General features: G+C 36.4%; 2 protein-coding genes across 2 annotated transcripts; one reads left to right on the plus strand and one right to left on the minus strand.

Moving 5' to 3' along the window:
• Positions 1 to 1407: 1407 nt before the first annotated feature.
• LOC107711263 (tripartite motif-containing protein 65-like) lies at positions 1408 to 6278 on the minus strand. The gene is made up of 7 exons (XM_016516231.1): positions 6181 to 6278; positions 5297 to 5725; positions 4894 to 4989; positions 4058 to 4288; positions 3430 to 3598; positions 2223 to 2312; positions 1408 to 2139 (listed from the first exon to the last, which is right to left on the minus strand). The coding sequence occupies exons 2-7, from the start codon at positions 5711 to 5713 to the stop codon at positions 1601 to 1603; spliced, it is 1542 nt and encodes a 513-aa protein (XP_016371717.1). The 5' UTR covers positions 5714 to 5725; positions 6181 to 6278; the 3' UTR covers positions 1408 to 1600.
• A 44-nt stretch (positions 6279 to 6322) lies between these two features.
• On the plus strand, positions 6323 to 12851 carry LOC107711285 (39S ribosomal protein L38, mitochondrial-like). Its single transcript, XM_016516260.1, has 9 exons — positions 6323 to 6460; positions 7434 to 7619; positions 7747 to 7878; positions 8591 to 8793; positions 8880 to 8952; positions 9815 to 9860; positions 10179 to 10337; positions 12216 to 12352; positions 12619 to 12851. The coding sequence occupies exons 1-9, from the start codon at positions 6367 to 6369 to the stop codon at positions 12753 to 12755; spliced, it is 1167 nt and encodes a 388-aa protein (XP_016371746.1). The 5' UTR covers positions 6323 to 6366; the 3' UTR covers positions 12756 to 12851.
• The last annotated feature ends 1615 nt before the right edge of the window (positions 12852 to 14466 follow it).

Genomic DNA, 14466 nt, shown 5'->3' on the forward strand with positions numbered 1-14466 from the left:
GACAAATCCCCGACAGTAAACTGCTGCTGCGCTCTATTTATGACGTGCTGACACAAATTTCAAATGATTTTCAATGGTCGCTTTGTCATGTCCAGTGTAGACAGACTTTAGCTGATGCGGCGCGACACGACACTGATGCGGCGTGGTGTAGACACGGTGTAACGGTTGTCTGTTACAGTACATAAAATTTCACTTACCACATAAACAGAGTAAGGAGAGATGACTGAGGACGATGGCGAATGATTTGCAGATCCTCAGTACCACTGACAAACATATAATCTTGTAAAATGTGTGGTAAGTACTGCCGCTCCATAGTATAAAGAGAGTACATGCGATCGCGAATCTGGAAAGTGAAAGTGAAACTAAAAAGCGATCGTGCATTCAAAAGCACTTCCGCCTACACGTCGACGATGGCATCGTCTATCGGCCCAACCCTAGTAAGCTGCCATAATTTGGCCACAAGTAAGAATGGCAAAGATTTAGGCCAGAAACACAATTTATGAAGTACACAAACACAGATGTTCTATATATATGCGTTTTGGAATAATTATTGAAGAAGTCTCTTATGCTGACCAATTATTTGATCAAAAATGCAGTAAAAACAGAAATATTATTACAATTTAAAATAACTTTTCTATAGGAATGTGTTAAAATGTAATTTATTTCTGTGATGAAAAAGCTGAATTTTAAGCATCATTACTCCAGTCTTCAGTGTCACATGATCCTTCAGAAATCATTCTAATATGCGGATTTATATGAATATATTAGGGTGATCATATTTTAGTTTTCAAAATACAGAGGGGGGGTTGGGATGGGGGTTGTTGGGTTTGAGGGGGGTTAAAGTAGCCCCCAAAGTAGCGCAATGACCATATCCCAAATATCAAAGCTCAAAATATGTAATTTCCATACCTAAAATACATATTTTACAGTCACCGTTATGCATATTGATCATAAACACAGCTAAAAGGCTTCCTACCAGTGGCCATCCTTCATAAAGCTTAACATCTAGCACAGTTTTATCATAGGTAGAATGCAAAATATTTCAATACAAGCATTTCAGTCAAATTTAATTTACGCAATATTTCAAACCTTTAACCCACGGGAGAAAATCAACAGTTTAAAATCAGCCCAATTCCGTGCAAAAATGTGGATTTGGCAACCCTGCATCAAACACGAGCTGCATCCAAAGTGATTTAATACTTCGCATCCCTGATGCGCGAAAATTATATTCAATATTAGAATGTTTGCAGGAGGTCACCCTAGAATATATGAAATATATTTAGAAGTCATTTATCGTAAATTGTCAGAATATTTCATATTTTTTATCATAAGAGACTTCTTTTAAAACATTATTTTAAAACACTGTATATATATATATATATGAGCATCTGCATTCCTACTTGCGTGAAGTATATTTCGGCACTTACGCAATTCTTCACAGACCAAACCGAACCATCCCAGACTGAATCCTGAGCTCATCAAATCTCACCACCGCTCAGAAACACCAGGAGTAAATGATGGCATAGGAAGGCCACGCGTCTTAGGTTCAGCTACGGTAGGGATGATGCATCTATTTCCCCAGGATCAAATATGTTCATGCTCACGGTTCACAGAGCGTAATGGTGACGCCCTCCCCGATCCAGCAGGCCGGAAACAGCGCTTGTGTAAAGGCGCAGTGGAAGGCGTGCAGCCGGACCTGTCCCTCGCCGTAGTACGTCAGCGTCCCGGACTCGTAGTCCAGCAGCATCCCGATGCGCAGCGGCTGAGCGTTCGGCTGCAGCTGACCGGCGACGGACTCCTTGCAGCCGGCGTGCCACGCGCTCAGCTGCCGCTCGTCCAGCTGCAGGCTCCACGACAGCTCGTTCATCCCCACCATGCAGCGCTTGCCCTTCTCCTTGCGCGGGATGTTCGGGTACGTCACGCCCACGTAGGCCCACGGTTTGGACACCTCCAGCTCCCAGTAGTGCTGGCCGTGAGTGAAGCTCTGGAAACACAACACCTGCCAGGTGTGGTCGAAGCGGGACTCATCGGCCAGGACGGGGCGGGGCCCGGAGATCAGATGCTCCGCCCTCCTGTTGCTCTGGGAGAGCCGTAAGTGAGCGTTGGCGGTGCGAGGGTCGAAGGTCAGGTTGCAGTGGTCTGGATGAAGAGAACAATTACATATGAGACTGAGAATAATTACGAACTGTACTATCATGTGAGATTATATGATATGAGCGTACATGCGTTCAATCCCTCCCTCTCGGCTGGATATGATGGTGTTGCAGGACTGGGAACAACAGCCAGAATTGGCCTCTTATCTTGAGGAGAGCCTACGAGAAAGACAGAAAAAACTATCCTGAACAGACATAGATAAAACAGTGTTTAATGGGAAAAAAAGATAAAAGAGTATTTGAAATAATTATTTATAAAACTGTTTCACTGCAATGATTATGACTGGTTAAATAAAATACAAATACATTTAATATATAAAATTTTAATTTATATTCAAATAAATAAAGTAAATATTGATAAATAAATAATTAATCTTTTATGTATAAACACATTTATTAAAAATTACTTTGAAAATTGGCACAAGGACCATTATTTTTTCAGTATTTTTCATCATCGCTTTTGCAATATGTGCATATATATGCTGATATTGTTATTGACCAAAATAAAAAATATATTAAAAATACTGTGATATATAGTTTTTTTCTTATGTCAGAAATTTGCTGAACAGATATGAATAAAACTGTATTTTTAGACAAAAATAGATCAAATCTGTTTTAAAATCTTAAAACTTTGTTTTAAACTTAATAATTAAACTATTATTTATAGTTTTATTGCAACATTAATGACCATTTATATAAATAAATACAGGTCTACCATACTATTACTTTTGAAAATTGACATAAAAGGACCATTATTTTTGTAGTTTTAATCACTACGATTTCATTAAACAGTGAATTTATTGTGATATATATTGTTGTCAACCAAAAGCTTACATTTTTGGCTGACATTGCCCCATCCTAGATTGGAATGGTTTTTATTATGATTTTTACAATTACAAAAATGTATAGACTGCTGTGGAGAAATATTGTAGTATTGTATAAGTAATAGTTGCACAGAAAACAAAACAAAAAAAGTATAAAATGTGTGTACAACTAATGTCTGTTAAAAAATAAGCACTCATTATCTCACCGAAAAGATTTGATGCCACAAATCGGACTAAATTTGTCAAAATCCAGTAATTGCTTTTACCTAAAACACTCATTTTGTATCAACTCAGCACCTTGCAAACACATCTTTGTTTACTGTCTGACTGATAAGCAAAATGCCTGTGCCCTGACTCATGGGAATTACAAAGTAAACAGGCGATTTCAGATAGTTATATTTGTGTGCATTTAGCATCAGATAGTCAGTAAACAGACCGTGAATGCTCCTCACCCTCTTTATCCTGTCCTGCAGACACCTGAACGGCTCTCTCCAGATCCTCACACACCAGCTTGGACACGCGGGACAGGACGTCTGTGACGGGCGTCAGCTTCTCCTGTACGCTCACATGCACATCCAGAGGAACGTCACTGAAGTGTGGGACCTCTATGAACCTGGAGTCCTGCATCAGCACACAAACACAGACATTAGACAAACATTACACCTATTCACATCTGTGACAACATTAACAATTAATAATAAAACAATCATATCAAAATGTATAATTAATATGACTGATATTAATATAATTGTAAAAATATTGACAATAAATAATATTTTCCCCCAAAAAACAACCTTTGTATCATCAAAAGAAAAGTTGAAAACAAGCATTTTTTTTCCTATATAATAACTTGAATTCATGTTAAAATAATTTATTTAAAAAGAAAATGGGGCCATTTTTTAACTTTTATTTTTATTTATTTATTTATTTTTTAGTTTGTGATGCACATTTCTCAAAATAAATAAATAAATAGCATTAAATTAAAAATAAAACAATAGCATTATAAATAAAACAATTGCAAAAAAAATAATAATAAATAAATAATAAAATAAAATAAAATAAAATAAAATAAAATAAGACCTTGATGAGCTGGCAGGGAGGGAGGGAACACAGGCTGCTGATCTCCTCCTGAAGGGCTTCGAGCTGCGCCGCTCTCTCCTCCAGAACAGCCAGCCTCTCCTGAGCCTGCAACAGTGTCACTTCCTGCTGCTGTTCCAGAAAAAGCTCTGTCACTTCCTGTTTCTCTGTCAGCACCTTTATCAGCTGTGAGAACTTGGTATTCACCCACTGAGACGTCTGCTGTAGTGATACCTGACAGAGCAGAGAGAGAACAACATGCTAAACCACACACGCCATGAGCAGTGATGCTACTGCTTTCTAATTCAATATACATCCTTCAAGACTATTCCCTAATATACACTGCCTGGCCAAAAACAAGTCGCCGTCTGGATTAAATAAGCAAATACTTAGGATTGTGTGATTAAGGCCAGGCTTTGTATTAATGTATGATTCAGTTTGTGTAGATCTGTGGGTATTTAAAAAAAAAAAAATGCCAATACATATTTTGTATTATTATTGTTAGTGCAATATGTATTATATATTGTTCATGTTAGTTCATGTCAGGTCCACTAACTAATATTAGCAGATACAACGTTTAATTTTAATAATGTATTAGCAAATGTTAAGATTAACATTAATAAATTCTAATACATTAAATAATAACAATAAATTAAAAATGAAATCTAATAAAGTTTTTTTTTTCAGTTCATGTTTACTAATGTATTTTACTTATTGTAACAAATGGAAACTTATTGTAAAGTGTCACTATAATGTCATATGGATTTGGATATGTATGACATACATTCATGTTTGGATAAAGTTCCTAATGAATAAGGTAATGATGGCAGACGTCTTGCCTTCGCTGTCTCCGTGTTCTCCATGAGCTCCTGCCGCTTTCTCTCAGTGGTTTCCTGGTGTTTCTTGAATTCTGCACTCTTTTTCTTCAATTCTGCCTGCACAGAAAATCTTTATATTTAAATCCTACAAATTCTTAAAAAAGTCAGCTAAGACATATACAGGTTGAGCCTCTCAAAATATGTTAATATATTTCACTCTAAAATTAAACAAAGAAAAAAAAAATAATAATATTTTGCATAAAAAAAATATAGCATTGTGACATTATTGCCATTTCTGGAAATTACTAGTAAAAATTTAGCATTATTTTCACCTCAAATTCTCATTACTGTAATGCAAAAACATATGATATTATTAATAATGATATACTATTTAAACGATATTTGTATGTCAATACAATATTACCTCCCTATTCTTCCGTTCTGCTACCACCAAAATCTTATCATGGCCCTTGCACTCGTTGACAGAGCACTCATAGCAAACACACATGCTGTCGTTCCTGCAGTAGATGACCAGAGGCTTCTGGTGCCGCTCACAGATCTGCTCTGGCTCCGGATCCGTGTGGACGGAGGCTCCTGCGCTCACATCCGTCTTAACTGGACTGTGTGTGCTGATCTCCGTTAACATTGACAGAGACACGTTGCGATTCAGCTCAGGCCTTGTGTCAAAGGTTTTTTTACAAAAAGGACAGTGGAAGTCTTTGTCCTTCCTATCCCAGAATTTGGAGATGCAGGCCTTGCAGAAGGTGTGGCCGCATGGGATTGTCACAGGGAATGTAAATGGATCCAAGCAGATCGTGCACTGCACATGATCATCCATCATAAATCTGGAAACCTGAAAGTATAAAATAAATGAAACAACAGTGTTAATGTCATTGTCAATGACAGCAGAAAACCTCTATTGGGGCATGTTGTCACAGACAGACACATACAGTAGATAGATAGATAGATGGATAGATAGATGGATAGATGGATAGATAGATAGATGGACAGCATAGATAGACAGACAGACAGATAGATAGATAGATAGATAGATTTCAGCATCAAATAAGTGTTCATGTTGAAGTATAACGATCTATAATCTATAAACCGAATTAAATCATTTGACTGATGAATTATAGTCATTAGTAATTCTTCGTTGAATTAACGTTCATTTGAAACGTTAAAATGAAAACATCGAGACAGTACATAAACAAACTCCACCTGACCTTACATCACTAAACAACATCTATTTTTAAAATTAAAGCAGAACATTTACTAATCGACTAACTCCTTTTTTGTAAAACTCACAGGAATATTCACTCATCAGATGTGTAGAAACGTGAATTAATCGCGAATCCTGCGCTCTGGATTTCTCACAGGCGAATCTCGTCGCCTTCCATACGCAAGAACGCACAGACGCGATGACGTGCACGCACGTTACGTCACACGTCTTGCGTATTGACGTCTCGCCGCGTCGGAGCGGAGCGGTTCATCATGGCGCAGCGCAGCGCGGCGTGTGTTCTGCTGCGGGCGGCGGCGGCGGCGAATGCGGGGCTTAAGCATCACGCGAGGGGTCTTCGGTTCAGCGGTGAGCGGTGCTGGACGATATTACTGTGAATGTGCGGATAATGAGTTAAATAATGAGTAGAGCCGCTGCTGTGCGTGCATGCATGTGAACCTTCTGGTGTGAATGACCTTTATATGAACTTAATGCATTTATCTGTCTACTTATCCTAGTTATTATGATCAATAAATAGATAATTTATTTATTAGTCTGCATTTTCATTCTGTCCTTTATCTGTTTTTCGTGTCTTTCTAAAGCACTTTTAGTTACTGCTTGTTTTAGACGTGCTTTAAATGAAGGTTCCGTTATCATTGTTTATTATTAATATTACGTTTATATTAAAGCATTGTAATATTTGTTTTTGTTATGTTACAGCATTATAAATATTTATTGTTGTTTTATTATATTAATATTAAAGCAATATTTATTGTTATTTTCATGATTGTTTTTATTGTTATTACATTTATTACAACAGCATACATATTACAACAGTATAATTATGTTTGTTAATTGTTATTATTTATATTAAAGCAATTATTATTACTACATGTATACTACAACATTTTTATAATGTTGTTTTATAATTATATTACATTTTATCATACTGTTTATTATTTTATTATTATAAAATTTATATTGCTACATTATTATTAGTGTTATTATTTTATTGTTGTTTATTATTATTATTAACAATATAATTATTTTTGTTCATTTTATTTTATATTAAAGCAACATTATATTATTCATATTTTATTTTTATTATTATATTTATAAAAAATACAATAATAAATATTTTATAATATTTATTACTGTTGTTTTAGTTTTAATTATTTTATATTACAACATTTTATTAAAATGTTATTTTATAATTCTTTGTTAAACATGATCATAATTATCAAATTGTGTGATTATCACATTCATATTGTAACATTTTTATATTATATTTTTGTTGTTGTTATTATACTAATAATAAATCCTCTTGTTGACTCTTTTGTAGCTGTTCTTAGTCACCGGTCTCCCCCTCAGGGTCCGATGCCAAATGAAGACATTGATTGGACTCGACTGGACTCTCTGGAGAAATATCGCAGTTACACTCGCTACGTGAGAGCGGCAGAGGAGACCGACCGGAAAGATGTTTGGTGGAAGACCTATAGGAAATACAGAGAGGAGGAGAAGAAAGAAGGTAAGTCATGGCTGATGGACCAGCTATGAATACACACTCATCCATAGCTGTCATTGCAGGTTATTTTCACAAGAGCTACAGTATCAGTGTGGGTCAGAGAGTGTTGATTGATTGATTTTGTGGGCAGCCGTTGAACCGGTCAACATTGGGCTCCCGCATCAGCGTCCCTCCAGGAAGACAGAGTTGAAGGAGAGGAAGAAGGTGATGCTGGAGAACAAAAAGAACCCAGAGATGGAAAGAGACGATCGACTACGAACATGTAAGTGCGTCAGCGAACCATCATGATCTCTGAAGAGGAAGCAGAGCAGGTTAATCAAAAGCAGAACGATGAATTATGATCAAACATCAGGATTTTAGGGTATATTATAAAAATGGTTATTAGTATTAATTATTATTGATATTGTGTGAAATCATATTGTCAATGTTTGTTTTATGCATCTATTTTATTTTATGAAGCACTTTGAGCTGCATTTTATATATGAAAAATGCTATGCAACTAAATTGTATTATTATTTTATTATTAAGAATCTAGTTTAAATCTTGAGATAAAATCAACGACTGTTTATAATTGATGCTGAATGTGTAATCATGCAGCAAATGCAGTGACTCATCAATGTTATCAAAGTTGCAGGTTACATAGAATTAAATGAAAAATTATTAGAGACTGAGAATTATATTGTGATATTTTAAGCACATTTTCCAACCAAATTCTCCTTATTGTTTTTTTTTTTGTTTTGTTGTTGAAATCAGCATAAATAAATACTATCCTGGTGTATATTTAAATAGTACATTACAAATGTAATTTTTTGCATAATGAAAATAATGTAACAATGCAAATTGTCACTTCATGCAAAATTAGTGATAATAATTAAGTGTGAATGTAAACTTAGTGGTACAGAAACATCATACTATCAATCATCAGGCATCAATAGGACATTTAATATAACGTTTTCTTATTTTCTGGCTTCCAGTCCGCATTCCCCTCGACAGAGTAAAGACGCAGTGGGAGCAGACAAACGGACCGTACCACATCAAGAGGCTCGCCGAACACTACGGGATCTACAAGGACCTCTTTCCCATGGCGTATTTTGTGCCGCGGGTCATGCTGCGTGTGGCGTACGGAGAGGATAGCAGTGCAACAGTGCATTATGGGAATCACTTAACACCGAGTCAGGTGAGGGCTCAAAACTTGCAACGACTGTTTCTGTTTGAAATCAAGAAAACAGACTTTGATTTGTGCTGTTTGTGTGAAATCCTCAGGCGGCACAAGCACCTCAGGTACATTTTGACGCAGAAGAAAATTCTCTCTGGACGCTGTTGTTAACCAGCCCAGGTACATCAAAATATTTACGTTAAATACTTTTTTTTTATTTATTTTTTTATCGAATGACATCTGTAGTACATATTCCAATGACAGTGTGTGTACAAATACTTTTAATAATGTTTTATTTATTTATTAATTTAATAATATTATATCTAAAAAAAATCATTGAGCACGTTTACATGCACACCAGTAAGCTGATAACTCACAAATATCAGCTTATTAAAATAACCAGTTTTCCCCGTTTACATGCACATCAGTAAGCTGCGTTTACATGACTTCATTAATAAATCAGCCTATTTCCCTGTAGTGACGTCAAAATATAACCATTTGCGTATCTGACTCAGAGTATTCCATACATTTGTCAGTTGTGATGTTAAATTAAGCTTGCAACATGTCGGGAAACTTACAGCTCATATATTATCCTCTCATGCAGTTATGAACGCAGCATTGTGACTGAACCACTTCTACTTCTGCTGCACCAGATGAGAACACATTTTTATCATTTTCTGAGTCATGGAAAAGTGCTTTTGTGATATATTTCCTTCTTTCTTTACTGCAAGACGTTTGCTCGGTCTAGATGCGCTTAAATCTGCACTAACGATGCGTTCCGGTCACGTATCACACATGCGCACTTCAGTAAGCCGACAGAAAGCGGGTTATTGCGAAATCGGAGTAAGAGGCAAAAAACTACCTGTTGCGACCGGGGTTTATGCTTACGCTGTTTATGACCTTACTCCGATAAAAGAAAACGGGTTACCGCGTTTATGGTCATTTGGCCTTCAGAAATGTCAAGTTAGCATTTAGTAAACTGCTATTTGAAGTTACTCCACAAGATGGTGATACAGTGACATAAACTGTGTGTGTTTTACAGATGAACATCTGCTGGATGCTGAGCAGGAGTATCTTCACTGGCTAGTGTGAGTATGTTTGTTATCCTGTATCACTTTACACATATGAATAATTTTTTCAGCAAAGCTCACATTCCAACAAGAACAAAATCCATACATTTGATTTAAGGAGGAACAGCTGAAGATCATAATGTCATAGAGACTCTTTTGATTTGAGGCCAGTAAACAACCACATACAGTAAAAACATGCTTAAAAACCACCATGCTCACCTTAACCTCATGCACTGTCTGACCTCAGTCTCAACTTTGGAAAAGCCCGGCCTGAAAAAAAGAATCGTTTGACAAAGTACATGATGATATCTGTTTCTAATTACTAATTTATTACAGTGGGAATATCCCTGGAAATTCTGTGTCATCAGGGGAAGAGCTCTGCCCTTACATCAGTCCATTTCCAGCCAGAGGAACAGGCTTTCACCGATACATCTACATCCTGTTTAAACAGGAACATCCGGTTGATTTCAGCTCAGACCTCAGGTCCTCCCCATGGTCAGTAGTTTCAGCCACAGTCTGGACAGTAATAATAAGATCATGATAATATGTAAGGGATAATGCACATCCATCTGGTTGTTATCGCAGAATAAAGCCAGACAGGCTTATCAGCAGCCTGACGCGAAGCGGAAGTCTGTCATATAAGACTGAAGGGCTTTATTTTAACAACTGGCTGGATGCACATTATCCTGCTTATTACACAGCTGCTTGCCACAAAAGTAAATCATTAGACAACGAAACATTGATCAGCGACAGCGGATTGATACATTAAGCATATAATTACTGCAGTCAAGATGACTGGTAGTACCCGCATGAGCCTGTGTTATTAGTTTTATCAGGAAATAACACACCATGGAATGTCGGGATTGACCAATCAGAATCAAGTATTCCAGAGAGTTGTGTAATAAATTATATTAAACTATTCTGGGTCATTTCTCACCCTATTATTATTTTAAAAAGAAAAGTAATATACAGTACTTGTTAAACGTTTGAAAAAGAAAACTTTTTTTTAAAACATTCTTTAAACGATTTTTAAATGTTTTAATTAAGTCTCTTTTGTTCAACAATGCTGCTATTATTTGATCAAAAATACAGAAAAATCAGTAATATTGTGAAATATTATTACAATTTAAAATAACTGGTTTCTATGTGAATGTATGTTAAAATGAAATTTATTCCTGTGATCAAAGCTGATTTTTCAACATCATTACTCCAGTCTTGTGTCACATGATTATATCTATAATATATCTTTTTTTTTTTCTTTCATTTTTTCAGAATTCTTTGAGCAGAAAGTTCAAAAGAACAGCATTTATTTCAAATAGAATCTTTTGTAACATTATAATTGTTTTATTTTCACTTTGAATCAATTTAATGCATATTTGCTGAAGCATTAATTTCCATGAAACACATACACCCCAATTTTTATTTCTGCATAAATATTAAATAGCACAACTGTTTTCAACATTGATAATAATCAGAAATGTTTCTTAAGCAGCAAATCAGCATATTAGAATGATTTCTAAAGGATCATGTGACACTGAAGACTGGAGTAATGATGCTGAAAATTCAGCTTTGATCACAGGAATAAATTACATTTTATAATATATTCAGATAGGAAACAGTTATTTTAATTTACAATGAAATTTCACAATATTACTGTTTGATGTTTGATCACATAAATGCAGCCTTCATGAGCAGAAGAGACTTCGTTAAAAAAAAAAGTAAAATCGTAGATAAAAAAACTGACATTTTTGTTATCATTGCAGAAATGAGAATAACTTTTTTTATGTAGTAATGAGAATTGGGGGGTAAATGTGATTAAATGTCATGAAAATAATACCACAATTAAATAAAAAGTCTAAAAACAGGCTTTTTCTTGAAGTACAATGTAATTTATTTCTTGCGATTTTGGGGGGTGAAATTTGAACTGCACTTGTTCCTGACAGATTTTGTGAGATCCTCCAAATACTTGCTGAATTTCCTTCAACAAATTAGTATTTGCATTTGGAATCGATTTATTTGTAGTGTCTCGTTTCGAAATCATTGCATTTTCAAGGCTGCATTTGTCAGATGCATACGTCAATGAGAACGTGTCATTTCGGAAAATAAACCATTAACATTACACATTTAGAATTACAGTAATTCATGGTTCATAAAGGTCAGCTTTTCTCTGAAATTAGACAATGTGCATGGCCGGGAAATGCAGCATAGCTTTCGAAATGTGACACTCTTCTTCCTATTTTGTGTACTACTCAGAAGAAAGACCCTTCAGCTTGCATAGCACAAAAAAAAAATCAGTATAAAGCCATTGGTAATATGCTGATGTCTCATTTTGAACATTTGCAGAAATACGTATTCTTTCTCTCATATTTACAGCTACTGTCTGAAGCAACGGACTTTCCGAACATTAGACTTCTACAGGAAGCACCAGGATAAGATTACTCCAGCCGGTCTTGCTTTTTTCCAATGCCAATGGGATCAGTCTGTGTCTCACGCCTTTCACACGCTATTGAGTGAGTAACAAGGTGTAGACACGCTAGAACAACTTCCCTTCTTGTATGATGAACAAGAGATTTTCTCGTAGATCTAGTTACTACCGTTCTATTTATAGCCAGTTTCCGCTTCTTAAAATAGCACTTATTACTTGTGGTTTGTTGTGACCCAGTTACAGTATATTCAGATACAAAACCAGTCATTAGTAATGAGTCATGAAAACTGGCTTAACACACACTCTGGAAAAAAATCATTGCTCATGTTGTGCTTCATATATATTTTACAGATATGAGAGAGCCGGTGTTCGAGTATGACAGACCTCCAGTGTATCACCCACCGCAGAAGAAATACCCTCACGGACAGCCTCTCAGATACCTGGACCGCTACAGAGATGGAGCCGAAAAGACCTATGGGATTTATTAAACATGCGTGTATCATGATCACTGTACAACTGAAACAGCCAGGCTTTTGTTTGTAATAAACTAAATGTTATCAGCTGTGTTGGGATCTGTCTAAGGTGTGTTAGCCAAATTGTGTGGGCAAAAAATGTGTTTAGCACAAAGCAGCTTTCTGTTGGTCAGCTTGGTGAATCTGTGTAAACAACTTGAAGTCGTCTCAGAGTTCAGACTTTTTTTTTACTCACAATTCTGAGAAAAAAATGTGTTCCTGTCAGGGGCATAAATTTCGTCTAACAGTATGTTTATTGTATGCAATAAACAAAATATCTCAAGAGCTAATTTTGAAGGGGACACAAATAATACAGCTAAAATTGTACTTGTAAGGATATGTATGCACAGAGGAAAGTCTTAACTACTATTAGTGCAGCAGGGAGACTCGTGTCTGTTGTATCCGTCTCAGTGTTGCCAAGTCCGCGGTTTTCCCGTGGAACTGGGCTACTTTATCACTGTTGCCGGGGGTTGTTTTTCAGGTCCGCGGGACCCCAATAACGTGTATTTTAGCTCCCGGAACGCGATTTTTACCGGGGGACCCCCTCGAAACGCGGATAGTTTGGGCTAGTTTTAAGTAGCAATTAGGCGGGTTTTGTTGTGAAAACCTGGCAACCCTTTCTGTCAAGGAGGTAATGGTATTATTGCTAACATAGCGACTCATTTAAAAATACATTGGCATCATGTATTAAAGAGAAACTAATCACTTCATCCGATGTTCAAGTGAATAAAATAGCCAGGGGCGGATTTAGTGATTTGGGGGCCCCAGGCAAAATACTGGAATGGGGCCCTATACAATTTCACACATTTACAACCTTGAGGTTTCTTTCACTGTTGCTCGCTGCTGCACGACCGTGCCCCATAGTTGTGTCCAATCTTTTAGATTTTTCATGTACATGTTATAACTAAAGGATTTCTTTAATGTTATAAATCCCTTGTTCATATTTAAACAGGTTATAATAGTATTAGAGTAGGTTGGACACTAGGGGGTGCGTTGGGGTAATTTTCACTATGCAATTGTCTACACAACGCAAGGCTGTCTAATTCTAAACTTTAAAATATACATATATTTTTTATTTATTTTAATTGCACATTTAAATTAAACTGAAGGAAATTATAAATTTACATGCTTAAGGATTATTTCAACCAAACATGAAGGGTGCCTTTGTGGGAAAAAAAAAAAAAATAGGCCCATCGCCCTACTTTTGCTATAAAGCACGTTCAACGCGGACACACAGACGGTTGTCGCGGTAATGAACACCAGAGCAACCACTTGCATGTCCGCACTGAACGCGCATCTCGCATATAAAAATCATTTTAGGGGGCCCTTTGCTTTTGGGGGCCCAAGGCGGTCGCCTACCTTTGCCTAATGGTTAAGTCCGCCTCTGAAAATAGCCTTGACAGTCTTACTTACTGGAGTTCCTCAACTATTGGCTTTGTTCTCGCTCACCAGACTCGTGTGTGTGTAAGGTGATGTAAAAGAGGAAAGCAGGCATTTGGACCAAAGCACTGTGAGGCAAAGGAGGGGGAGACTCAAAATGTTTCTAAACTTAAAACGCATTTTTGACCCCCGTTTGTGTTGTTTTACTACCTACACAATTATTTTAAGTATAAAACATTGTTATTTACAATACACAGCGTGGTTTTTAATCACATTTTGAGGGGGGACAACTCTCAGATACTCTCAG

The sequence above is a fragment of the Sinocyclocheilus rhinocerous genome, unplaced genomic scaffold, assembly GCF_001515625.1.
Source record: "Sinocyclocheilus rhinocerous isolate Xijiao unplaced genomic scaffold, SAMN03320098_v1.1 scaffold402, whole genome shotgun sequence".
Lineage (NCBI taxonomy): Eukaryota > Metazoa > Chordata > Actinopteri > Cypriniformes > Cyprinidae > Sinocyclocheilus > Sinocyclocheilus rhinocerous.

Bases quoted from the DNA above. Each gene is read 5' to 3' on its own strand.
- LOC107711263 (XM_016516231.1), bottom strand. From the start codon at position 5,713: ATGATGGATGATCATGTGCAGTGCACGATCTGCTTGGATCCATTTACA. The intron at 4,289-4,893 runs GCAAGACGTCTG...CTGCTCTGTCAG, and splicing joins AGAACACGGAGACAGCGAAG to GTATCACTACAGCAGACGTC. The intron at 2,313-3,429 runs GTGAGGAGCATT...TCTTTCTCGTAG, and splicing joins TGCAGGACAGGATAAAGAGG to GCTCTCCTCAAGATAAGAGG.
- LOC107711285 (XM_016516260.1), top strand. From the start codon at position 6,367: ATGGCGCAGCGCAGCGCGGCGTGTGTTCTGCTGCGGGCGGCGGCGGCG. The intron at 7,620-7,746 runs GTAAGTCATGGC...TTTTGTGGGCAG, and splicing joins AGAGGAGGAGAAGAAAGAAG to CCGTTGAACCGGTCAACATT. The intron at 8,794-8,879 runs GTGAGGGCTCAA...TGAAATCCTCAG, and splicing joins ATCACTTAACACCGAGTCAG to GCGGCACAAGCACCTCAGGT.